The 28000-nt window shown below is 40.4% G+C and overlaps 1 protein-coding gene across 2 annotated transcripts; it reads left to right on the forward strand.

The window, feature by feature from the left end:
- Positions 1-28000, forward strand: osbpl3b (oxysterol binding protein-like 3b). Of its 2 annotated transcripts, XM_046400229.1 has the most exons (23): positions 1-225; positions 11657-11805; positions 14637-14753; positions 15425-15478; positions 15845-15958; positions 16197-16361; positions 16514-16637; positions 17846-17949; positions 18257-18349; positions 18430-18583; positions 19330-19460; positions 20102-20203; positions 21374-21511; positions 22239-22332; positions 22500-22744; positions 24197-24334; positions 24410-24473; positions 24579-24657; positions 24775-24919; positions 25855-25999; positions 26105-26231; positions 26831-26953; positions 27156-28000. In XM_046400229.1, the coding sequence occupies exons 2-23, from the start codon at positions 11710-11712 to the stop codon at positions 27250-27252; spliced, it is 2649 nt and encodes an 882-aa protein (XP_046256185.1). In that variant the 5' UTR covers positions 1-225; positions 11657-11709; the 3' UTR covers positions 27253-28000. The 2 variants fall into 2 exon arrangements, with proteins under 2 accessions (XP_046256185.1, XP_046256186.1); XM_046400230.1 differs by lacking the exon at positions 20102-20203 and having other exon boundaries at positions 4-225.

The raw sequence follows: 28000 nt of genomic DNA on the forward strand, positions 1-28000 counted from the left end.
ACGCACCGCGGCGCTCCTCCATACAGCGGTGCAGAAATTGATGCATTTCAGAGCGGATGGTGCATGTGAGAGCATGTCTGACCGATAAGGGCAGGCTGTCTGTTTGAGGCTGTAGTTTGAGTATCTCTTCATTGGCCGTGGTTCTCTCTCTCTCTCTCTGGGTTGGAACAAGCGACTGTTTCTCTGCCATCGTCACCTGGAATTCACATCTGCAACTCTGTCAAGGTGAGTGCGTTTTTTTCTCCTGCTTTTGCAGGTAAAATGTTCCTTTCATAGTTTAATTCTCTCTTTCACAAAGTAAGTCGCGTTTCCGCTTGAGAATCACGTCTCGGTGTGTTTTTGTTCTTTGAGGCAGCATGTAAGTGAAATATGTCACAACAGTTAAACAGAGTGCTGTTAAATTTCAGTGTTCACTCGTAAAGCTTTTAAGTGAAACACGTCGGCAGTAAACTACATTTAGCCTACCAACAAGTGACTTTAAACACCAGGTTGAACTGCCCTGCAAGGTTTTCCATGCAGGTATGATGATAACATGTGATCCATATAATAAACACCAACAGATCCTGTCAGTCTCCATGGTAACTCTTTGCCCCCCACCCACCCCCTTCCTCTTCTCAAGTAAAAACAAGTTGTGGAGGACAAGTCCACTCATTCCATATACAGTGGGTCTGTGCAACAGTCAGTACTGTCAGTATAACCCGGTCACAAGCCAAATCTATGAATAATGTGTCTTTATGAGTGGCTGTTTCCCTCATGCTGAGTGGATGTAGGTGTGTGTGATGATGACAGTGAGCCCAGATCGGATCCATTTTCAGATTTTTATCAGGGCTTGAGCTCAGCATGTCACACTACACAGTGTTTGCTGCAAAAAAAAACCATAATAAACAGGAATGTGCAGGATTTTACAAGATTTCATTTACCATACAGCTAGCAGATGCAAGAGAATGTGTCTGCCAGTTTTCAGTATGTTCTTTAGTAATTACAGTTCTCTGGAAATCCACCATTATAATCACCACCCTCATACTGAGTATGGGTCTTGTGGCAGAACTTTGCAGTCAAATGTCCATGTCAATCTTAAACAATCTGGGTGAATGAAGGCTGTTTTTGTTTTTGGACACATCACATATTAATTTTAGGACTTGCCGTGTTACCCCAGCTCTCTTTCAGGGTGTTGTGTCAATAGTGCAACAGTGGAGGCTTTTCAGGTGCAGCTTGGGCTGTGTGTGTGTGTGTGTGTTTTGAACATGTGAGGCTCAAAAAGGGCGACTGAGAGTGTCTGTCGTGACGTGGAGTATATGGAAGATGGATGGTTCACACATCCTGCCTCAGATTGGTTTACAGGTGAGAATAAAATCACATACAGTGGGAAAAGACTCCTTAAGATTCAGTATGCGGACTACTTTTTTTTTTTATTATTTCCCACTGTCACAGTTGTGTGGACCGTTTGGTGACAGAAATGTTATGCTCGAAACTCCCGAGGTTTTTTTGCGCTCACAGTCAAACACAGGGAGGCCGTCAGGGAGAGGAATCAGTAGTATCTGTGGAATGCAGCAGCAGGAAAGAAAACATCTTTGTCTGTGCATGACACGTCTTTTGAACAGCGGCAGGGATTTGCGTTGCATGAAGCCACCATCACGGTGCTTTCAGTTTGAACAAATATGCACAACCTATGCTCTATTAGATTCCACTGTGAACAATTGTCATGTGTTTTTGTGTTTTTGTGTTTTGTAGTCTTTCCATTAGAGCGTTTCTGCAATTTTCCAGGTCACTTGCTTTGTGTTGTTGCCCATTGTGTACTTCAGGAGAGGAATATTGCACAGGTAGTCAGTCCAGTGCTTTGATATTTACCCATCAATAACTTCATTGCATTGATACCTGTAAGTCTTACAGTAACCTGTGTAGCACTGCTACAGGGTCTGCTCTATAAAGAAAAATAGCCTTCTTTTGTACATCCACTAAAACAAGTGAATAATGCAGGAAGTGGATAAATAGCACCAGCACCACAGCTGTTGTAAGCATCTTGTGCGTGTGGCAGGTGTTGTCTCTTGCGTGGGCAGAAGGCCTCCATAAATAATTCATGCGGTTTCATATGTAAACAGGTAGATGTGGTTTTAGACATGCTGTAAAGGAAGTGAAATTAAGTGCCATATCTGAAACTTTGTTTGAATTTTAATTTTAATTTGAAGAATTGTACCATATAACCACATCAGCAAGGACAGAAATCGTAACAATAATATTTCTGTTTCACTTCACATCAGATGGTCAGTAACTGCTCTGATTTTGCATCATTTGTCTGTCCGGTAAAAGTGACTTGGACTACATTGTATTTTTAATGACAGGTTGATGCGTTTGTCTTCCACCTCCTCTTGTAGTCATCAGAGAGACTGAAGGAAGCTCCAAGGCTGCTTTCATAACTCCCGTACAGGCTGCCAGATATCAGCATGAAGTTTTAACGAGGGCAGCGCCAGCAGATACTTTTAACTGAAGAACAATAAGCTCCTTGGTCATTCTCTTGGTTTGTAGGACTGAATTATTTAAAATGTTCACCATCTTAAAGGACAGGAGCTCTCCTGTACTTACATAATGTAAGGCTTTCAGTCTGAAAATAATATTTTCACTTCTCTTTCACTTCAGTACTTTCGTTTTTACTTTTGGACAAATGGTAAGTCAAATTGTAAATGTCAGTATGTCATCATGCATCATCCTGTGAACAAACTTATATAAATATTGGATGCCTGTAATATTTAATTAATAAGGATTTCTTTTACATTTTTTTATATAATATTTAAAATTTTGACCAGCAGTCCATCTCTGTTCACTCTGTTCAAATTCTGTCAGTGAGGATCATTTTTGTTCCTGTCTGTATGAGATCAGCTAAATTTCACCTCAGCATGTTTTTCACAACAGCAGCAGTATCGTATTTGATACACCAAGATACTTTGGTTACTTTGTGGTTTCGACAGTTTCATCCTGACTGAAAAAAGAGAGCCTTGTGAGTTGGAGAACAATAAGATTTAATAACCTTGCGCGGCATAAAATGTACGTCGGCCCACAAACCTCAGGGATCTTGGACCTCAGGATTCCTGTTCATTCAACCATGCCATCCCCCGACAGAAGCACATGTATTTCTCTTTCTAGAGACTTAGTACACTACATGCAGTGTGTGATAGATGACTTTCAGTGCTGCCTTTGTGGAAACCTTGCAGCATTTTTGATTATGCTGCAGGCGTTAATGTCTGTTTGGCAAGATATTCAAACCCCCAGGATGAAACCTACTGACTTTGGATGAGTCCTTGTCTTTTCATTTATTGCCACGATTTGATAAAATTGCGATCTGCCAATTTGGTTTATCATCCAAAGTACACTTAGCATTGTCACTATGAGCATTTTAGCATGCTGATTAAAGCAGCATTTAGCTCAAAGTACCGCTGTGCCTCCAGCCTCACAGAGCTGCAATTGTAGCTGTAAACTTGTCCTGCCGCTAGACAGTGACAGCTTTTATGATTTTATTGTTTCTTTCATTGCACTAATAAAAATAAATTCTAAAGAATTAAAATGGCAGCTCATTCTCCATAATGTCCGTAAAGTGCAGCTTTTTAAATATGATTCTGGTGCTGTTTCTCTTGTTTGGATCATATAGAAAAAAAAAAGTTGATATTTCTCTGCAGTAAATTGGGTAAATGCAAGAAATTAGGTCAATAAAAGTCTACAAATAGAAGAGACAGATGAACTTGATCTGTGGGTGAGATATGATCACACAACAAGTCTAACAACACCTTGGAAATATATGCCCTCAAAACACAAGCAGTAAAACCACAAAAACACAAGCATGTCGGAGATTCAAATTCAGTTCTGCTTTTTGTAAACTCTTCACCCTTTTTGTCTCTTCAAGGGAGCTACATAGTGAGTCTGCTATGAAAGTCCATCTTCTGTGATATGCTACATTCACACTGAAGGCTCATTCATAGTCCTGTGGGTTAGGAATTCTTTACTGACGTGGATGACAGAGTTCAGGCATGAAGCAAATCTCCCAAGATGTGGTAACTCTTCTCACTCAGACAGTTTATCTCTGTCCATAAATGGAAGCTGATGCCACGTCTAAATATATCTGCACTCAAAGGGCTTAGAGATTGCTTGTGGCGGTGCAGATGTTCTTTCCAGTTTTTGTGATATCTTCTTTTTAGTCCTATTTTTATGAGGAAGGAGCAGCATGCTAACAATGACATGGGCCCTCTCAGTGTCATTGTCCTGGACTCTGGGTCAGTGCCTCTGATTTTATTATGAGAGTAGGGTCGGAGATGCTGCTGTTGCATCTTAGTCATCAGTCAAGTGGTAAGCACTGTAATCTTTAATTTAGGGAAAGCAACAACTGGATTGCAACTGTCATGCATGTTGCTACATGTGACACATTGCGAAGAGCACCACGAGGTTCATTGCGTTTATGCTCTTCCCCCCATTCTTTTGCCAGTAAGTGTTGAGCTAAGCAGTGACTCGGGTCTGCATCCTAATGAACTGGTGTTGAGTTATGAGGCTGTCAGGCTCCCCCACAATATGAATGTAACAAAAGAGAGGACCGCCACTACACTCAGAGCAGATCAGAGGAAGAAATAGAGACAGAGAGAGGGAGGATGGGGGTGTGGTGCTGGAGGCAGCATGATGAGGATGTGGTTGATTAACAGGATGCGATGTGGTGTCTGGGAGAGTGTGTGATACAGAGCCTGTTGTATGTCACTCAGTAGTACATAAAAGAAAAGATGTCCTGTACAGCAGGAAGTTATCGAGGAGGGACTCTGTGTCCCCCTCATTATTGCAATCATAACTCAGCAGGCATTTTCTCTCAGTGTGGATATGGTGCAGAGAAGGATTCAAACTCTATTTCATGTTGCTGAAAGCGTAAGACGGCAAACAGACAGTCGAGAGAGACGTGCGTGCTGTAAGCTCAACATCATGAGCCTGGTTTTTGGAGGGTCTCCCTCTGGCCTTGGCAACCTTTCAATACAGTGGCTTAAGCAAATCAGGAGCAGGCGTCACCATCTGTATGCCTCCTTCAGAGAAGGTGTGGTCACACAAGCACAAGGAGACGTGGGCTGGCAAACATCTCTCTGCTTGGTGAAGAGATGTACTGATGAATAATAGATGTCATGTTGGGATGAAGCCAGTTTTGTCTCTGTGTCAATCCGCTTGTTGGGTGCTACCATGCTGACCTTTCATGTTGCTTGGAGATTTTATTTTAAGAATGAAACACTTCTAGGCTGTGGTGGCCTGATTCTGCAGATGAATCTGAGAAGAGGGACCCCCCCCCCCCCTTTCCCGGTTACACTGTTCAGATCTTTTTGGAAAAGGATACAGGGCAGAAGTAATGGCTGGAGAAGGTGATTAATTGCTGCCCCTGATAAAGGTGACAGTCTCTCACAGGGGACAAGCCAGAGATGTTCAGGACTGACTTGTTCTACTCACGTGATAACTCTTCAAACTCGTATAAGAAGCTGATTCAGACAGCAGTGTGACATCTGCTCTCCAACTGATTGCAAAACGTTGAAGGACCTCATGTGAAGCTCTAATCCCATCAGTTCTGAATGACACAATCAAAGAAATATGCCTTTCACATTTGAATTGCTCATCTTCCTCTCCAATGTTTTCTCCAATCAAAGACAATCAGCTGTTCTAGGTTTTACCTTCATTTCATGAAGTTTGCAGACTGAAATGTATGAGACAACATTTGTAAAAGACTGAAGAGAATACTAATTCATCTGTCTTTGTCACTGAAGAAATTGGATTGTCATTTATTTCTTCTTTACAGAAATTATGTATTCATTCTTTAAGAAGTTTTCACTCAGTGAAGTTATAATTCATTTTTACACAAGTGCTCTAACTGAGTGCCTGAAAAATAAAAACTGGCAGTCTTATGGTTATAAGTTTGAAAAGCCTTAAAATTTAAAGCAGTAGTTTGACATTTTGCAAAATACGCTTATTGTCTTTCTTGCTACAATCTGGATGAGATGATCAATTCCACTCTTGTCTGTGGGATAAATGTGAAGCTACAGCCAAGCAGTCCATTAGCTTAGCATTAATGCTGATCTTGGCATGTATACTGGAAGGAGGGGGGAAACAGGAATCCTGACTCTGTCCAAAGATGACAAAATCTTCCTACCAGCACCCCTACAGCTCTCTAGTTAACACGTCATATTTCATTTCTTTAATGCAAACAGATACCAAAGTGTGTCTAGCTTTTACCTCCTGGTTCTTTATGCTAAGCCAAGCTAAGTTCATTGACTGCTGCCTGCAGCTTCATATTTAACAGATGGATAGAAGAGTCATGTATCCATCTCCTCTTCTTAAAAAGCAAATAAGATCATTTCCCAAAGTGTCTTACATATTTACTTTGAATATTAGACAAAATCTTTTGCATTTCATGCATTGGATTTTTCCCCCTAAGAAATATAACATTAGTTCACTGTTGAATACCATTTTCACATTCTTTCTCAGGGTTTTTATTCCTCTTCCAAGAAAGATTTGTTCTGCATTTCTGAAATGAAATAACAAGGACTAAGTGGCATCATCTCAGCAGGATAATTCACAGATGTAATAAGATTACTGTTATTAAAGTGGTAACTTTTAGATGCTGTAAATGAGAGCCAAGTGTGTCTCCTCTGGTGCATAGCAGCTATCAGAAGATGCTCTTGATGGGTGTGTTGTTTCCCAAAGCAAGCAGGGACAATAATCTGTGTGCTCATGACAAACCAATCTTTGTTGAATTTATCCCACAGAGGAAAATAAAACTCAATCAGAAATTATTAAGCAAAGAGGTTCTGATTGCGGTTTATTCAGATGGATGTGTGGCAGAATCATAGGAAAGGTAAATGACTTTCCTCTACAGAGGAATCAGTTTGATTTGTGGCTAAAGAGCTTTCAGAGGAACGATCTGTCAGAAAATAGCTGCTAGACTGCAGAAATAAGATAGTTACCACAACATCGTGTTAGGTGTTTGGAGAACACAGAGGCCATTTGTATTGTCAAGTTTAGGCTAATTGTTTCAGTGCAGAAAAGACCAGAGGGAAGTTCAGATGTGCTTCTTGGAGCAGTTTGAAATCCGCATTGATTTCCTTCTATTCAGATAAATCTGTTTCATCAGACCAGACCGTCGCACATCAAAGGGAATCCATTTAGATTCAGTTCAAGCTGAAAAGCCATTCTTTTTATCTAATAAGATAATTTTTTTTTTATCTTCTGCTTATAGTCTTTCCCAGCTGCTTTGTTTGTGTTATACATAAACATTGGCTATTTTCTAAACATAAGCCTGATAAACATGTGGAGCTGGCTGATTGTCATGGCTTGGAATTTGAATATAATTCAACGCTCGCAGCTGGGTTTTGCATATGAAATGTTGTTATAGAGATTATATAAAGCTCTTGCCTTTTGAAGGTTATCTAAATATCATCCTATCAGTTTGGTAAAAGTCAGTTTTCTAACTATATTTTAAGATGATTCATTTTTCACCGGGGACTAGCCCAAATGATGACTAGCTGCAGGCAGATTTTCTCTCACTTGTCATTACCTACCTACAGCAGCATTGTGTCTCTCCTACAATGAGTTTCACTCTTACTGCTTTTTCCTGATATTTCAGAGCAGTGGGTGTGCGTTTTAGAGTCTGTTCCAACCCAACTCTTTGATTCACTGCGACGTATCAGTCTGCAATGTCATTTCTGTAAATATGACTCCATTTCCCAAGAAAGCTTAACTTTGAGAGGGCGGTTCATTCATGAGACATTTGTTCTGGTGAGTCCCACCTTATGACGCCTGAAAACCTGAGAGGCTTGACAACCCTTTGGATGACTCTGAAGACAGCGGACAGAGGAACATCTGCAACATGAAATGCAGAATGTAATAGAAGGCAGTCAGTCCATTTAGAAGGGCCTAAAAGGACATTAAGTGATCTGTAACGTTAACTCAGATAGCTGACAGAGGATTGGTTGACAGTTATATAGATATGCCTGCTTAGAGTAACAAAACTAACAGAGTTTGTGCTTTGTAGTGAATTATGTTTTGTCAAGCACCTACAGACGTTGATAAGTTATTTCATGTAAGTGATTGATACGATGGATACTGTATTTCCTCAGAGAAGTTTAAAACAGCATTACATAAACTTTTGCATATAGTCTTTTCTTGCAGATCAGCGTCAGATAAGATGGAGATTCTCCTAAGTGAGAAAAGCAGGACAGCCAAACGAAGTTTTAAGCTCCTGCTAGTTACACGTCTGCCTCCACCATGTGCCACACTGTTTTTCAATAAAGAGCTCTCACCGCCCACCCACACTTTACTGAAATACTCAGGAGATGCCTGTCACCTCTCCACACTAATCATTTAGCCTTTTGTGTTAGAGACAATTTGAAAAGTACATCTGCATGTATATCTAGTCCATTAAGAGAGAGAATGCAGAGTAAAGAATGGCCTGCAATCATTACTCCACCAGTAATGATTTATGTGAGTGTTTATGTTATACTACAAATAGCTTGTCAATCAGTGAAATTACAGCTTAACGGTAATGTGCAGGTATCCTAAAGAAGATGTATAATTATGCCACATTGAAAGATATTTCTGTGTTTTCTGTAACCCACAAAATAGGTCTTTAGTTTTGTACGGTGACAATAAATAAATGAATAAAAATTGCATTTGAAGGTGACTGAGTGGTGAAATTAAATTATACTAAAATGTGTCCCACCGTTAGATCTTAAACAATATATGGTGACATGTTTTAAAATGCCACAGAGTATATTATTTGAATATTGCTCTGTTTTTGTACACAAAAAAATGGTAATCTAAACTCTCTTCGATTTTTTTCCTAAATGATTCTGTTAATATTGAGATATTGTTGTGATGTGCATGATTTTGTCAAGAGTGCCTGCTAGACCTTTTATTTGATTTAATGTCTATACCATCTTTATTACAAGCGACTCTTTTATTCAAAGCAGTGTGTAATATAAGACAGCTTTTTGATTTAATTTAATTAAGAAGAATAGTGTCTGCTTGCACTAGTTCAGTTTGTTTGTACGTATTTGTGTTCTTGTATGCCCTGCAGGTGCCCATGTGTCTTTTTTTTCTGTCATTATCTTTTGTCTTTCTGTCTTTATCTTTTGTCTTCACTGGTCAGGTGATCCCCTCTCTGACCCACTAGACAAACACACTCAGCTCTCTTGTCAGCATCCCCTTTGTACCAATCTGTGGCCACAGGCATGATTGCTCTGCTAGCACAAGCTGTCCTCATGTTGGACTACCTTGTTTTCATGTGTCTCCTTTTTTTTGTTTCTCAGATTCTCATATCTGTTTACATGTGTTTCACACTCTAGAAATGACAGTAACCGCTGTCCAGTGAAGTACAAAACAGTAGCCCTAACCCTGCAGCACGGTTCCTCTGTAATCCAATAACAGTTTTATTGCAGTCACTTACTGCATTTCTTTATTGCCATCAAAGAGCATGTGCTCTTCAGTGAGAAAGGGTAATTACTGGAGCTGTGACGTCCAATACTGCTCTCACCCTCATGAAAGCCTGAGAAGTGGTGCTGTTGTATCAGATGAAAGGACGCCCTGAAGGGTGACAGTGGGACAGACCTGCACATAGCTGGTGTGATCAGTGGAAAGTGGATGAATAAATCATAGGTGATGGAGAGGAGGAACTGGATAGAAAGACACTTACATACATGTAGATAGATTACATTTAGTGTCTCATAAATCACAGCTGTCTGTAGCATTGTGTGTTTTTGACCTTTTTGGTTGAATACATTCTGCCACAATTGAGGTGACAAAATGCACAAGTCGTGCTTTTGCCGGGATCCTCTTTTTGTGCGGTCTGCCACTTTGATCCATTGTCATGGCTGCATTTTTGGCATCGTGCTCTGTCAGTGTAAACCACAGCCTCTGGTCCACAGGCAGAGTGGTGGCGTGGACTCTACCGAAGGACAGAGGTTTCACATGACTATGACTATTCTGTCTTTGCAGCACAGACTGTAGCCGTGATGCAGCACAAGCTTGTGGATGCAGAGGAGGTAATGTCATTAACCTTGCTGCTGCTTTAAGGTGGCAGATTTATTCCAAGAAACTGTTGACATGATCCATCCATCCAGTAGTTTCCTCTGGTAGTTGACAGAAATCCTAACAAAAGGTCCACTTACAAGGTTACAATGGTTTTTGAACATGGCAACCATAGTGCGAAAAATGAATATGTTTTTTTATTAGAATATCCAAAGTGGTTTCCAACTCAATTGATCACATTATAACTGGGATGGATGATAAGCTGTTTTGCTGCTAAAGTAAATGAGGAATTGCTATAATCAAAATTGAAATTGAAAATTCCATTTCTCAAACTGGTGCAGTGCAAGATTGATTGAAAGCCCAGCCAGCTCCCCTCTGCAGTCCAAAGACAAGTAGGTTAGTTTAATTGGTGTCAAGATCAAAATGTGCTTGTGTGCTGATGTGGTAGACCTGGTGCATAATGATAATCAGTCTGTGAGAAGCATGACAGTTGACTGAAGGTTTCCGTTTTCTTAAGAGGGACACTTATTTTCACACTCCGTTGAAGTGATGGTATTATATTTCACTGATGATGTCACTTCTCGCTGCGTTGTTACAGGTGACACTTGTTTTTAACTCCCTCATCACTTTGTGGCTGTGGTGTCACGTCAGCCACCGCTCAGTGTCATTTACTCACATCCTGAACCATAGGTTGAATTTCGGCTTCAGAAATGAAAAAGTATTGGCCTTTGACCTTTGTTCAGTATTGTGAATATATACAACTTTATACTTCTGCTCCATACTTTTCAGAGAGAAATGTTGTAGTTTTTTATTATTGCCTTTCACTTTTTTGACAGCTGTACGGTTCTTTGCAGATAAAGAAGTGTCTCACTTCAACACATTTATGGATGAGTAATAACGTAATGTATATTTATAAAAAATAATATCACTGTTTTTTTCAAATAATACTTGAATACTTTAATACTGAGCAAATGTCAGAAGATTGTGATAAATGCCCATTACAGTTTCCCAGGTGATATCTTCAAGTACTTGTTTTTTTCCAACCGACACTCAGATGTGTTTTGCAGATAGGCTTAATGAATAAATGATTATTACTTAATCATGTTGGCAATTCATTTTCTGTCTATCAGCTACTCGATTAATTTTTTAGAAACTATGAAACAATTTCACATAAGTAACAGAGGCCGTTTTGCATTTCACTGTGTCATATACTCAAGTATATTTTTCTTTTAAAAGTTCTGTAGCTTTCTTTATTATATTTCATGCACTGTATTTTTACATTGTGTTATTGCTACTTTCACTTAGGTACTTTTGGCGGGTGCTTTAGATTCATATGCTCCTTAAACGCTGACAGTCCATCACTCTCTGTAAGAGTAAGACATGAATTATTTAAACCTGAGGTCTCTTCACTTCCAGGCCAATTTTTGTCCTCTGGTCTGTCAGTTTTGTTTGCTGATGTTGAGAACTCATCCCATATTCTCTTACATGAAGATGGAAAAACTAATCACTCTAAAGAACCTAATGTATTTTTCATTGAGACGGGGCTAAAAGGCTTTTAAAGGGCTTGCTTCTTAAAGCCTTCTTTCCCTCCACCCTCTCTCCTCCTTATCCCATCTCCTCCCCTTCTTAGAGGAATGGTCCTGGTACTCCAGCCCTAGCCTGCACTGGCCAGTCCGCAGCAGGATGGGCTCAGAGGAGCGCAATTCAGCCATGTCACAGAAGATCTCCTCCCCATCACGCAGCAACAGCAGCTCCTCGTCCAAACATGACAGCCGACAGGTAACGCACAACGGTCGATTACACTCTAGGACTCGTTGCACGTCACTAACAAACATCTGGCAACTGCATCAGGCACTATTTTCTGGTTAAATAAGTCTCCTGCATCACATTACAGATACAGATATTTTAGGGAAAAAAAAAAGATCAAGCGCCTAGTGTTCTAGAAAGGCTCGATTTGGCTCTTTATAAATGTCAGCCAGAGGAAACAGCATGGGCATCTGAGCATCTGTTTTCATTTTACATGTTCAGCAGCAAGGATTAAATGCTGCCAACATGAGAAAGACTATCACTATCTCAGACCACAACATTTTCTCCCAAAGTGGAAAAGGGGGTGCTGTGAAGCACTAAAATGCAATTTTGGAACAATTCCCTTGAAGGTAATTCTCTCACACACAAATCAGTGAATATATTAGCAACACAATGTTGTTGCATTTGCATTGAATTTTTGTTTGTAGGCAGCAGACTCATTAATTTTTCATTCCCAGCAACAGACTTTCTGTTTAGAAACTAAAGTAATAAAGATTGTCTCCTGCCCTGCCCACAGGACACAATGGTGATCCATTACTTTGGACTAACAGCAAACAAATACGAGAACTGAAAAAGTGTTTTCATTAGTGAAGAACCTCTGAACAAACAAATGAATGAATATTCTCTTAAAGTCACAGTTTCAAACTTCTAAGCTTCATTGTGCTTGAACAAAAGTTTTGTATTACGCATTGAAACTTAACTAACATTCCCTCAACTCAAGGAAGTACTTCTCAATGTACAATGTAAATGACACACTAAGTCTAAGATTAGATAAAGTGCTACATGAATGGAGTCCATTTACGTATTTAGGCTTGTTATGTTTTGGCCAAGTGAACTAACCTATTGTTAACCACAAAAACACTTAGTTATCAAACAAGATATGTTTGTGAGTTGTAAAAAGACAGACTAGATGTTTCCCCTGTTCATAGTCTTTATGCTAAGCTATGCTAACCTTCTGCTGCCAGTGGTTTCATTTATAGCATACTGTTAATGAGAGATTGATATCGATCTTCTCATGTAGAGAAAGTGAATGAGCGCATTTCCTAAAATGTTGAGCTGTTGTATTTTTTATTTAGACGTTTAAACAAGAGTATTAACACATTATTTGTGTTATGTGGGTTCATGTTTTTGTTTTGGAAGATTATGGCTCACCCTTGACACAAACGCTGGTTGTACACTATGTTGGACAACTTTGAGAACATTTGCTATTGTCTTATGCTAAGGGCTGTGCCTGTAAGCATGCATGTCCTCTTGTCGGTTACGTCACTGCTTTCTCTCTCAAAGTATCTTGTGACCTTGAAGAAAAGCACTCGGGCAGTGTGTGACAATGACTCACTGTGTGACTGTGTCAGTGGGGGCTGTGACGAGTGCTCATGGAGAGTGAAAGAACAACCCACAAGCCACACCCTCTCCACCAACCACCTCCCCCAAACCCCCTTCGGAAATGAGGGTTTATTTTAGCCGGCCTCACCTCCAGCAGTCTCAGCCTCTCTGACTGATACAGCTTGTTTAGCCAGAACTGTTCTATATTGGAACAGTCAGGGACACACTGAGATAACAAACACAGAGTCACCTCAAACCTCTGCCAAGCTGTGATGTGAATGTCATTTGTGCTTGCATTTTGGATACATAATACATAATTATTTTCATTATCAGTTAATCTGTTGATTATTTTTTTTTCACTGATTGATTAATTCACTGAAGTGTTTGAAATTAGAAGGAAAATGTTGATCATAACCTCTGTGAGCCCAAAGCGATGGGTGCATCCCGGTGACCTTGTGGTTAAGACGTTACCCTGACAATCACGTTCCTAGTTTGATTCCAGCTGGGGATGTTTGTTGCGTATGAAACCCCTCCTTTCTCTGCCCTTCGTTTCCACCTCTACACTGTCAAGTTTTCAGTAAGGACAAAAAAAAATGAAAAAAGAAAGTTTAAAACTGAGGCAGCGAAGGATGTCTTGACCCATATTAGTCTCTAATACAGGCCAGTCTCCAAGAGCGCTTCGTACTACATTTCACTCAGTGATGAAAGTTGATCACTGCATGCGCACACTGAGAAGGCTTACGAAGCTTGCATACCAGAGTCAGAGTCTTCAGGCAAGAGCATGCATGTTCGATGACAACATGTCAGACGAGCTGCTTGATTTCACCTTGGGTGCTGCTCCTTTTCTAATGATTGTGAATGGGAGATTGTATTTTTGGCCAGCATGTAGCACCTGATAACTGCAATATCAAAAGTCAAATTGTGCCCAAATTAATTTATTAACTTACCGTTTGTTTCGTCACTAATATAAGCTAAAAGCGATCTAAACCACCAAATAATGCAATAGAAGATATTACAAAAGCCTCTGTTTATGTTTGTTCCTTCCTGGAATTCTCACTGCTGAAGTACATGACAGAGCTATCTGGATTAGTCTGTGATGAAATATCACCTTAATCTCTGTATTTGCAGGGATTTGGATTTAATCTCAGGCAGGAAATGATTATTGTGAAGAGTGAGATTAGACAGGTAAGCTAATTTTGTAAATGGGACCATGAGGTGAAAGTAGTCAGTAAAGCCCCATGCTGGATACCAAACCACACAGGACATTTCCCCACTGTAAGGAAACACTCATATTCCATTCCCACAGCTTTCCTCTGAATGAGGGGCAGAAAATTGCAGTCACAAATTACAACATGCTTTTGACTTCACTCTGTTGTGTGCAGGATTCATTTTATTTTGCCAAAACTTCCAGCAACTTTGACCTGCATGTGTGCCCACAATTTTAGTTCCTCGGAGTTCTCATAAACCATCTCTGCCCACAGGACAGCTGGGAAATAGTGGAGGGCCTGCGTGGAGGCTTCAGCAATGTCCTGGAGCCCCAGAAGCAGGAGGGCTACATGCTAAAGAGGAGAAAGTGGCCCATGAAGGGCTGGCATAAGGTATAGTAAAACACCTGCCAGGGTCCATAAATGACCCATGTTCCCCCATTCATTTCTTAGGGTGTTAACAATACATATTTTTAGGTATGCTTGACGACTGGATGTCATTCCAATTTCCCGGGTTTACCCTGCACTTTCCAGGTTCTTCCTGCAAAAAATCCGCTGATGCAACTCATTTGTCTTTTAACCTAAATGAATGAGATTTTTCAGTAGATTATTTCACCCACAGAGGAGTCACATGCGATCTGCGTTGTTCATGCTCTGTCTAAGAGCTTTCACTGGGATGATACTGCCTCGATATCTTGGTTTTCCTTCTCAGATGCATTAGCTGATGGCCTGTTGGATAATAGAGCTGTATACATTTAGTATTGACTTTCAGGTCTTTGTGCTTTCAACAGTCTGGTTCTGGTGATGTACAGTAAGAGCACCAAGAATCACATTTACAAAGACAATGGAGGAGAAAGAGTGCACTAGAGTGAGAGTCAGAGTGACAGAAGAAGACAAGAGCCCAGCATGGCAAACATTACACTGCAGAGACATTAGCATCATACATTAACAAGAGGCTGTCATGATCACGAAGTCATAATAGTGTCTGCAGACTTGTTGTCATGGGTATTGCATATCATCCCTACTGAATCTCATTTGCTCATTGTCCGCCCTTCTCTCTACAGAGGTACTTCTTGCTGGACAAGGGCATCCTGAAGTACGGCAAGTGCAGTGCTGATGTGAGTATTAAAAAAACCTGCTGGCTGGACACTATGCAGAGTTGTCATTTAGAGAAGATAACAAAGGGCACTTTGTGTCTTTTGTAATGTTCTTTCTTTACCGCTGGCTGTGTTCTCGAGAAATACCTATTTTTGCCTGTAGATATAAAATTTCATTATCATTGACAGGAATCACACAGTGCATTTTACCTGTCAGACTCACATGCATTTATTATACATCAGCCATGCAGGAGCTTGACTGTTGAGCCAATAAAATGATTACTGAAACACAGTAAAGTGTAATGTAAAACATTTTAAAACAGCAATTTGTTGCATTTGTATTGTCTCCAGTCGGATATACTCATAACGCTGTGTGCTGGCTTGCAGATTGAGAAAGGGAAGCTACATGGCTGCATTGATGTTGGTCTCTCCGTCATGGCCATTAAGAAGAAAGCCAAGTGCATCGATCTTGATGCCGAGGAAAACATCTATCACCTGAAGGTAAAATGCAAGGCTAGTAAAAAAAAAAAAAAAAAAGAATTCCCAACAGACTGACTGGAGTTGTGGTAAAATGTGGATTATCCTCTTTACAGATGCTTACGTTAAAACGACCTCATGTTTTGTATGTATATGTGGACCAGGGAGAATTACAGCACCTGTGAGATTTTCCACCGTTATCACATGTCCTCATCCTTGCTTGTCCTTGTGTTGATTTCTGATTGTGGTATCTGCTCTGCAGATTAAGTCACAGGAACTGTTTGATGAATGGGTGTCCAAGCTGCGTCACCATCGACTCTATCGGCAAAATGAGATTGCCATGTACCCTAACGAGAAGTCCTTCCACTATCCCCACTACCCCTCCCCCAGCTCCCCTGGCATGGCTGAGAGTGCTTCTATCAGAAAGGTACCTGTGCACAACACAGCACATTGTTAACAGAAGATATGTGGTTGTTAAATTCTTTCTGCTCTGCCTCTGCTCTAGAGTATCACTGTATTATCTGCAGTATTTTCTGAGGTTGTTATTGGACTGACCTTTAGGTATGTTTACTACTGCAGTGCATGACTATACGAAGGCAGTCCACAGTGCATTCTGCAGCAGCCTTCCCGTTAAGCTGCAACAGCCAGGCCAAAGTAGCGGCTTGGCTCCAGTCATCTGATGACATGGACAACTGCGCCAAAGGTGAGACAACAGAACTGTCCCTCATGATTTGTGGAGTTTTGTGACACTCACTACTACCTGATGCACTTATCCCTTCTTTTTGAAGGTTTTATACAATTTTATGTGACTTCCCTTTTGTATCTTGGTTTCTAAGCAAGATGATGAAGTTGCAATGCAAAATTTGATGGCCATCTAAGAACCCATTGGCTAGTGTTGGTTGGATCTGGGATTTCCATCAGGAAATAATTCATATTTTTATATTACAAGAGGCATTGTTGTGCTGCTGGATAAGTAACTTAGAAATCCAGGTAATTAAGAAATTTCAAGTTGGATGATGAAAACATTTATTATAACTGATTTTTTTTTTTTTTTAAAAAAAAAAAGCACACCATAAAAGCACAAATAAATAAATAAAAATAAACCAACATAGAGGTTGCTTTTTCTGGGACAGTTAACTCGGTGTTCAGAAATGTTTGTGTTCTATTCAAAACCTGTAAGTTAAAGATCTAAAGCTGGATAGTAAGACATTTTCATGTGTACAGTTGTCAAATGTAGACATACTTCAGTAACCTCCAATAGATCGGGCCACCTGTTGTCTTATTTACAAGTGAGATACGCATGGCTGGCATGTGTTGCTATTTATAAAAGAAAAAGGAAGCAGCAGAAGGCGCAAGGTGCTCTTGAAGTCAAACTCCTCAATTTATGTATTAATTTATTTGAGTTTGTTTTTCAGTTTCAGATTTATTTGGTATTTGTTACTTTGAGTTTAATGTTGAGTGATCCAGATTTATTTATGACTGATGATGTTATCAAGATTCTAATTAAAGTCACAGAGTGTTCAGCAGTGTTGAATTTGTTTTTCACAGCGATCCAAGGTGAGGTGATATTGATTGATTATCGTCCTTCTTCCTGCTTCAAACTATTGTTATCAGTTGATTTGGTTAATGCAGCTTTCACCTCCTGCTTCAAATGGATGCAAAAGCAGAGACTCATATTTTGGCAGAGAAAGACAAAAAAACTTGCAGCACCGCCATCTTAAAAGTCTATTTGAATATAAAACACATGCTGTAACTGTGGCTCTGTGAGCACATGTGGAGCCTTCTAACTTTGTCACCCTGGTTCATCTAGAGTGATGAGTGACTCCATAGAGGGTAGGTTAATGTCCATCAGCGCTTTGTACAGTTTGAACATGTTTGATTCAGTGAAACCCTTTTTCCTAATGCCCACAGATTTGTCGGTTTGTGAGGCCTATCTGTTGGAGCTCAACCATCTGCTTCAGAGTATGGAAGTCCTCCATCGTACCTACTCCGCTCCATCTATCCAAGCACTGCAGGTCAGCACTTTATTTCTGATTCCTGTAAACTTAGAGCAGAGCAGGAGTGTCGTCATAGCAGTCATTGCAAGATTAAGTCTTAGAAACTGCATAGTAAATTAATCTAATCAAAAAAATTATAATATTTTAGGAGTCACAATTATATGCTAAGTAGCTTGTCTTGTTTCCTGTTATCCTTTGTCATATCTCTTCACCACTATTTTTTGTTCCCCTGTCATGTCATTTGCTGCCAAATATAGAGCATTTCCTATAAAAAGCTTTTCTCAAAAGAAAAACTTCTCTCTGTCTTGACTTCTGTGTTAACTAGGCATCTACGTTTGACAGCCCCAAGAAGGAAAAGAGACTTCCAAGGAAATGGCGCACTAAAAACTACAACAAAGATGTCAAAACAACTCTGCAGGTAATCAGCGTGACAATAAAGTGTGATATATTTTTTATATGTACGTCGCTCCAAGCTCCACTCCTCGTGCTCTACTGTAGGTACCCAGCTGCATCTCCTCTACCCGCCTCCATGCCTCTAACCCCAACCTCTCCACCGCCGCCCTCGCCAATGACAAGGTGGACCCTGAATCCCTGGATTGCCCATTTGACGTGGCAAAGTTGCAGGAAGACTTCTGCCGCGTCGCCACTAATTGTGAGTAGAATATTATGAGCTGGTCTTTTTCATTTTTTGTTGTTGATTGTAAGTATGAGTGAGACATTCAGGATTTTAAATTTTTTTTTTTTAAACTTATCCTTAAGCGACTCAGTTACCTCTAATGAATCTGTCTGCCTGCTGTCTTATTTGCAAGTGAGATAGGACTGCTTTGTTATTTATATGGAAGTGACAATGATGCCGCCATGGCATCTGTTAATTACTGCTAAATTGTTCTTGTGTCAGTTTTCATCCATTAGGATTCGGATGATGTGTTGTGACTGAGACATTTACATTTTTTTAAAAACAAAATGGGTGTCTGTATTAGATTTCTGTCATAATTCATAAAAATGTATTTTCCAATACCTGATGTCTGAATGGCATAATAACAGTGACTTGTGTTTTGCGTACTGGCATCGTGATTTGCACTTTTTCTGTAAAACGGGTTTAAAGTTGGTCTAGGGAGCAATTGTCGATTCTGCTGCCATTTAAATTTCCAGATTTATGCACTTTCAGAATTATGGATGTGTAGTTGACTTAATCTAATATACTGATGCATTAATATTGTCAGCACCTTCAATAATGATCGTATAAAAATGACATAAAACAAAAAACAAACAAGCTGTGGCCTGCTGAACAATTGCAGATAATCTGAATTTTAGACTTGTTCATTTTTATGAGGAGGATGTGTTAGACTATCACTGTTTGCAGTTAAAGCGCTCCTGTTTTTCCTCTTGCTGCTGCAGTGCATGCGACCATGAAGTCAGCCCTGAGTTCACTAACATCTGAGAGAGAGAGATTAAAACAATATATGGACCACGAAACATGTCCCCCTACCTCGCCGCAGGTTGTTGGTCTGAAGAACGCACTGGCAACGGTACGTGGAACAAGAGCAAGACACACTCGCACACAGACGCTGACAAGTCATCAGCTTGTAGAAATAGGTTAGGTATTCCACTTTCCTTTAGACTCTTACACTCCTCTCATATGTCGTGTCCTCCCACACCACTTGTCAGCCATGACACACTGGCGAGCCGCTGGTGTGTGGTCTGCCCACCTGTACCGTGTTTAACAGTCGTGTTTCCTGTGGCTGTTGACTCCCACCCAGCCGCCTTTTCTATTTTCTGTCTTTTGGTTCCAGGCTTTCATTGTCATGCTGACTTTTTTGGCCACATTTTGAACTCCTGTGCTCTCTACGCCAACTCATTTCTTTGACTTTAAACACCCTGCCGCGTGTTAGCTTTTCTTCCTGATTACTCAGCTTCTACCTACTCTGCCTCATAGATTTAGTAATGGGTGAGTAATACAGTTTGGACTCCTGTGGCTTCCTGTCTGATGTCTACAGTGGTAACATACACCTGTCTCTATAGCAAAGGTAGACTGCATGTTTACATCCTTATTTTGCGACCATTTAGCTGAGGGGAAAACACATTTCGAAGAGGTAAATTTGGGCTAGACCGTTCATTTTGTTGGGTGTGTGTGTGCTATAAACAATGTTAAAACTGGTTATTTTTCCAGGCTTTAGCCCAGAACTCTGAGCTGAGAGAGCGCCTGTGCAAGATTCACGCCGAGTCCCACATCGTAGAGCCCACACTAATAAATCTCACTGCCCCTGCGCAGGTGGGTGTGGGAATGCACTGACTGTACCCCCCCCCCCCTCGACCCCGCAACCTCCCCTCCCCTCCCCTCCCACCATCATGATGATTATTACTATCTCCGTCTTTTTATTTTCATCACACCCAGAATTTGCCACAGAGGGAATGAGCTGTCGCTTCCTTCTCAAGCAGATTCAACAAAGGTTGATCTCCTCTCACCCCCTCACTTTGTTTTATAATGACAGTGACTATAAAAAAAAGTGAACAGAATTTTCTTCACTATGCACTTTTCAGGGAATGCTTTATGTTGATTCTTTGCTATGCGAACATGCTTCCCCTCTCTCCTTTGTGCTTGTGTATGTGCATGTCTCACTCACTCACTATCAGCACAGGAAAAGACTTCTAAGTATCTGCCACATTACTGTCTCTTAAAGGAAGCTCTTTGCTCTTGTAATCAGATTTGTTGACCACAGAGTGTGAGCTGATCCTCTTAATCACGTCTCTGGAAATTTGTCGAAGACACGGTGCAAAACTAATGCACCCCCTCATGGGTTTTCTCCAGGCCAATTAATCTGCTTCAGCAGCAACAAAGGGAAGAGGGATGTGTTGCCTTCCATGTGTGGCTCTGTGGAAAATGCTCCATGTTTGCAATTGGACTTGAGTTGTTTTCATAATAGTTCATTTTGAATGTGCATCTTGTTAACGACATCAACTCGACAGACAGAATTGTGGATGTGCACACTTGTTGCACTTGTTGCACTTCCAGCTGGCTCTTGATAGTCTGGATAATCATTCCTTAACATTAATTATGAAGATTATGAGATATTTAGGGGTTCATCATTTGATCCGTTTAAGACTGTTAAACACTCAGGAGATGGCACACATGAACATGTTGTTGTGTGTCCAAAAGACTCTTTCTGCAATTTGTCACATTTGTAATGAGGACTGAAGTCTGCTTTTTGAACATTTTTGCAGTCGCTATCTCCTCTTCAGTAACACTTAAATTAAAGCAATAAATTATTTTATTGATGACTGTATTTCAGTATATTGCATCTAAAGATTTTGTGCTCTTTCGATAGTCTGTCCACAAGTTGTTATCGTATTGTTGTCTGACTTATCCAGCATTTCCCAACCCTGCTGGTGATGTTGTCCTTTTCCTGCTCTTAATCTTAGCTGTAAACATTGTGTCTCTTAGAAACAGGATTCTGTTGATGAATCCCGTCCCCTCGTACACCAAGTCTCCAACGAGAGCAGAGCTTCAATCACAGAGTCTCTGTCTGAGTTCTTTGATGCACAGGAAGTACTGCTGTCTGCTAGTTCCTCTGAAAACGAGGTAAGTGTGAGAGCTAAATGTTTTAGCATCAGCTCAGCAGATGTGCTGCATTCTCTCACACTCAGAATCAGGTAGCGGCATAAACTATCCGCACTTTGGGCTGCATAATGGAATCATCATTACTGTTGATGTGTGGGGTAATTTGTCTTGTTTACAACCAAAAATCATAATGCCAGCTCCCCTGCAACTACTATTAAATGAGAAGAGCTGCTGCATGATAAAATGGAGAGATAAATTAAACCAGGTAGTTTAAAACTAAATTACCACCGCAATTTCTTAATTGAGTTATTGCCTCTCTGCTGATATTTTATCCATTTTGTCTGTGGAATGTGTTAAACCTGTAAGCTCAATTTGACAGTTCAGTGCTGTTCTAACATGCCATTTAACTTCCCATCATATTGTAGTTTCTGTGTTTTTATTAAGTGTGTCATGAAATAAGTCTGCCCTCTCATTTCCCTTTGGTGTTCATGCAGCCTCCCTGGTCAGATGACAGCTGGAGCGGAAACATGAGAAAATTAAAGTTAATTACTTTAATCTAAAAATGCAGCAAGCTGAAGTGCAAATTGGCCACCAGGTCCTAGGAGACCATTCATCTCCAGCACATTAGATCCTCTGCTGACATCACAGGGTGTTGAAAGACACCTGCTCAGTCCCTTTCTGCAGGTGGTTTTAAAAATGTCTCTCTTATCTATTCGTTAAAGTTTGGGTGTTTTTTTGTTTTTTTTAGGCATCCGAGGATGACTCATACATTAGTGACATCAGTGACAACATTTCCATGGACAACTTCAGCAACGGGACAGAAAGTGATAGACAAAATTCAGGTAAACTATGGGACAAAGAGCTATGGGACATGTACTGTGGGCTAAATTCAATAAGGCAAATCTTGCAATTTTATAATTTGCTCCAGTTCTGTATTTGTCAGTCGCATTTAGTGCACAAAGAGCAGTCAGTGCCTCACTTGACCTTGTCTACCATCTGGTTGTCCCAGGCTTTGCAGAAGAGGGCACAATCCTTTTTCAGCGTAGATCCTGTCTGCCTTCGCCCAGTCCCAACAACAGCACCATCAGCCTGTGGAACATCCTCAGGAACAACATCGGCAAAGACCTGTCCAAAGTGACAATGCCTGTGCAGCTTAATGAGCCGCTCAACACCCTGCAGAGGCTGTGCGAGGAGCTGGAGTACAGCGAGCTGTTAGACATGGCTGCCAGCACAAAGGACCCGTTTGAACGTATGGTGAGGTGGCAAATTCACAGTTTGCTCTTTGAGTGTACTCAGATCAAGTTCACTTTTCGCAGTTAAAGGGTCTCCGCTGACAGAAGCATTTGCCATCGGTGAAGCTAGTTTGGCTCTCTGCAGAACTATTAAGATTTGTTAAAAAGAAGAGATCGAGCTTTGGGAAGTATGATTATGCACTTGCAAAGAGTTAGATGAGCAGATCGATGCCATATCTGTCAGTCAAGTATGAAGTTGGAGACGTTTATGTCTAAGCTTTAAAAAACTGGAAACAGCTATTCTGTTTCTTTCTGATTTCAGTCTTTATGGTATAGTCTGGTAATGGACATGAGGATGATATGATTCTTGCCTTGTAAGCCTCAACCAAAAGAACTAAACTATTCTTTAACTGCGATGTCAGAAGCTAGAAAAGTCCATCAATACAAGCATAAACCAAGAGTTACAGAAGGCCTAGGCAGATTTAAGTGTTGCAGTTGTTATTGTTGCTGGTTGTTATTCGTTTAGACCAGGCAGCTCAGACTAGCTGCCCGTTGGCAGAGGTATTATACATTGCTATCGTTTGTGCCAGCACTGCTTATTACACTTCATGTGGGAGAAACCCTTATATCTGTCTGTTGATTTCCAGCAGGAAGATGGCTTGATTCCTACTCTTTTAATGTTTGACTTTTGTCAGCTCTTAAGAGTTTGTTGGTTGGACACATGGTTGGACACATGGTTGGACACATTTGTCAAATCTAAAAAATACATTTTATAATCTGAAGCAAAAAAACAGTTGAAGTCATTGGCAACCATAGGCACCAACTTATGTTTTTGCCTGTGGGTGCCCAAATTAAGTATAATACCGCATACATGTCACATACATCCACATGTGTACATTACACACACATTGACTGCAACATAACATTTCTTGTGTGATTAATGGTACAACCAACAGTAAGACCTCGACCCTGGCATTCATCAGCATTTATTGTGCACGTTCAGCACATGACTCTATGCCATATATGTTGCCATATATGTTTAAGACACAGTTTTATATATTTATACTTATACTTATGTATTCATTAATTATTTTATCAGCCTTCACCATTGGCACCTGTGGTGGTAGGTGTAAGCCTCCCATTAGAACATGGATATAATTGTCAGTGTTCTCTTGTCTCATTGCAGCTATTGCAGAAGTATTCAGTCATTTGCTCTGCTCATTACAGTGAAATGGAGAGCAAATTTAAACTGCTGAGATTCAGAATGAGGCTTGACACACATTATGAATTAATGATATGTGTTTTTTTAAATTGATCATTTAAGTCAGAGAGTTAAATGTTCCAGCAGAATCATTTTGAAATTTTATGTCCCAGTTATGATTTTCGCTCCCCCTCAGTTGAGGTGACTCATTATTTTGTTAAAAAAAAGATTTAAAAATAACACGACTCATTGCACTGGTTTTGCTTTGTGTAGGTATACATAGCCACGTTTGTTGTGTCAGGCTATGCATCCAGCTACCATAGAACTGGGGGAAAGCCTTTCAACCCTGTCCTGGGAGAGACGTACGAATGCGACCGGCCAGATAAAGGCTTTCGATTTGTTGCAGAACAGGTATGCATAAATCCTGAATTCTGTGGAGTATTCAATAGCAGTATTCTAATAATGTGTAATGTAATATGTCATCAGGTCAGCCATCACCCACCAATCTCAGCTTGCCATGCAGAGTCTAAAAACTTCATCTTCTGGCAAGGTAGAGGAATATAGAAACGTGTCTCATCCATTGTCAGTGTAAGCAAAGATATACAATAGTCTGAGATGAATGTATGAAATGTTGTTTTTTTGATTGGTTTTGTAGATGTGAGGTGTAAGAACAAGTTCTGGGGGAAGTCAATGGAGATCGTTCCTGTTGGGATCACTCATGTAACTCTGCCGGGGTGAGTCTTGAACCTAGGACTGGGTACACACACACAGTACACACCAGTGTCCATATCTATCCAATATCTACCGGTGTCAAGTTAAAAGAGATGCTGTTTTTAATTTCCTTTTTCTAGATATGGAGACCACTATGAGTGGAACAAGGTGACGTCCTGCATCCACAACATTCTCAGTGGACAGCGCTGGATCGAGCACTATGGGGAGATCTCCATCAGAAACACCAGCAGCGATGTTTGTCAGTGCAAGATCACATTTGTTAAGGTTAGACTAAAAGTATCAACATTTTTCTGCTGCAGCTTCACTTTTTGAAGACACAGTGACCATTCTGCCAAAGGCGAGGGCTGTGTGCTTAAGCTACGACAGATTTTCATTTATGTTTCGATAACTCTTTACTTTATATAACTTTATTTATTTGAGAAAAGATAAATGAAATGGTTTACTAATTCTTTGTTGAATATTTGCATACACATTTTTGGACATTTGTACGGCAAAGGTTGAATGAGTAGTTCAACACAACGTTTCTGAGAATATTTTGATATGTTATCTATCACGACCTTACTTGTAAGGACAAAAGGAGGGAAATGATTAGTGTAGTGTTGTATGGTGTAAAATAAAGAGAAGTAGAAAGGAGTGAGAAACAACAAAGGAACGAGCAGGAGAAGGAATCCATTTAGGATCATTCACTCCAGCCTTAAGATACCAGAGGATCCCAGTGCAGAAGCTCTTGGTTCTAAGGACTGGCGTAACAGCTGCATATGACGTTCTTCTGAGAACCTTGTGGTGGCGATCAAAATCACCTCCAAACAGAAAGAAAGGCATTTCCATCTTTATATTTATATATAATGGAGTCCCCTCATTAGTCCAGAAACTGTGGACACAGATGGTGCTGTTCGCCTGCATGCCAGCAAAATCCCCTCAATGTTTTCAGTGTTTGATATATGGAAGCCTTTACTGAGAGGAGAAGGTTAATTGCTTTAGTGTGTCCCCATTTGAAAGACCTCCTGAAGCTGTGCAGGCTATCAAGTCAAGACATGTCAGAAGTAATTGTGCATTCTGACGTCTTGTTAAACAGCCCGGCAACACACACCGGGGCTCAGCTTGACAGAAGAGCAACATCTGCTCACTGCAAGATGATAGTTTCATGATCTCTGCAACTCCTCTCTGTGAGTCACTGTGTTACTCTGTTCCTTTCACAGGCCAAATACTGGAATTCAAGTTTGAATGAAGTGGAGGGAACTATCACAGATAATAAAGGGAAGGTCATCCACAGACTCTTTGGAAAGTGGCACGAAGCAGTTTTCAGTGGAGACCCGCCCTCAGCCACATGTGTCTGGAGAGCAAGTACGACAAGTTCCTTTTCATGAGAGTGCACTGACAGTCTTTATATAATGCATATGTCCCTGTTACAGTATCTGATGCAGTGATTGTTATTTGTGTGCAATGTAGATGCAATGCCAGCAGACCATGAGCGGTACTATGGTTTCACCAAGTTTGCTATTGAATTGAACGAGCTGGACCCATCCCTGAGACTGCTGCTACCACCCACAGACACCAGACTACGTGTGGACCAAAGGTAAGAGGGAGGGGACATTACATTTATATGCACACATAATTTGGTAATTGATAACCTGATTTCTTAATCATGTAAATAAGACAGAGCATTTTTTAATCGGGATAAAAGATTTAAAGAAGACATCTGATATTTAAAAAATAAAAAAACAGCTCTTTGTGAGTGAATATCAGAGCACCATTTATATTCTGACATCCTGGATATCAGTCATGTCTTCCTGGCTCTGCCTGTCTTGAAAAATGCACACCCAAACCTATGATTAAAACAGCACAAAAATAGGTACATCAATACCTGTGCTAAGAATAGTAAGTAACTGATTCATCACTAATTTTAGCTCACATTTTTAAACTTCTGTAAACTGTAGGCCGCTGCCACAGTGTGCCACAGACAGAAGAAGCGCTCGCCACTTTGTCATCAAAGTGAAAAATGAACCCGCTTCAGTATTATTCTGAGTTATTTGTTTTCCTATTTATCCATAATTAGGTTGTCTTACTGCAATGATGCAAAGCCAAAAAAAAACATGAGTGAAGATTAAATTTGAATATTGATGATTAATGTTTTACCGTGTTCGCATAATGAGTACGTCTGTGCCTCGCTGGCAGGCTGCTGGAGGAGGGGAACCTGGAGGCTGCAGAGGAGCAGAAACAGAGGATTGAACAGCTGCAGAGAGAGAGACGAAGAGTCCTGGAGGAGAGCAACCTGACGCATCAACCTAAATTCTTCAGGTAGCCTAAAATATCCAGATTTATTAGTTTGGCCACATAGAAAGTCATTTTTTTGGGAAAGTGAGCATGTCTTTGCGCTTTAAAGCTCTATATGCAGCTTGTTGCTGCAACATCAGCCTGTGTCACAATTTCAGTTTTGACACACTCTGCCTCTTTCTTTCAACATATTTTTTACACACAGTATTTTCTTCTGCCTCTACAGGAAGTCAAAGGATGATAGCTGGGTGAGCAACAACACATACTGGGAGCTGAGGAAGGACCCTGACTTCACTCAAACAGATTTTCCTACGCTGTGGTGACCCCTGAACTGTTGATCACACACTCATTTTTCCACCTGGACAGGCTCTTCTGTGATCCAGGCTGGTTCTGGTGACATCTCTATCCAGTCTTACCATTCACATTCAGTACTGGTCTCCTTCACTGCAGTTCGTTAAAGTTACTGCCTTAATAGTAAGTGCTTATATAAGTTGTGTAAACATGTTTATGCAAACATATTATGAGAATGTTGATATGTTTTGGCGAATTCTGCCTATATTTTCACCTGATATGTGACACTGTACATGAGAAGACAAAGGAGATAAAGGATGAAAAATCAGTATCATAACTGGTCACTTTAGCTGTCATCTTATCATGAACATTCTCTACCTCTGAGATAAACTAGCCTTGACATGCCATTGATTAAGTGTACACATCTAATATTTATTCTGCACCTGCCTGATGCCTTACGCGTACTCATGTTGTTTCGTTTATTTTTGTTTCATCTCTTTTATGAGGTTTTGTAAGGAATTCTTAAGACCAAACAAGAATTGTTCGAATGATCTTTAAATCCTTACTCAACTTTTCTTTCTGTCTTGTAAGCAGTAATTTACATGCTTTTTGCTATGACTGTGCGTGAATGATTGTGCAACTATGAGCAGCAGTAGAAAATATCAGTCTCAGCAGTTTTTCACTCTGTCCATTTGCACCATTGTCTACATGGACCCTGGGCTTTGGGACCAAAAGTGTCCAAACTACGCTCCATGAGCTCAAATAAAATCTCTGATGCTT

This window comes from Scatophagus argus, chromosome 9 (genome assembly GCF_020382885.2).
Source record: "Scatophagus argus isolate fScaArg1 chromosome 9, fScaArg1.pri, whole genome shotgun sequence".
NCBI lineage: Eukaryota > Metazoa > Chordata > Actinopteri > Scatophagidae > Scatophagus > Scatophagus argus.

Coding starts and splice junctions, on each gene's coding strand:
- osbpl3b (XM_046400229.1), top strand. CDS start 11,710: ATGGGCTCAGAGGAGCGCAATTCAGCCATGTCACAGAAGATCTCCTCC. Junction 16,638..17,845: donor CATGGACAACTGCGCCAAAG/GTGAGACAACAG, acceptor TAATGCCCACAG/ATTTGTCGGTTTGTGAGGCC. Junction 21,512..22,238: donor CTAGTTCCTCTGAAAACGAG/GTAAGTGTGAGA, acceptor TGTTTTTTTTAG/GCATCCGAGGATGACTCATA.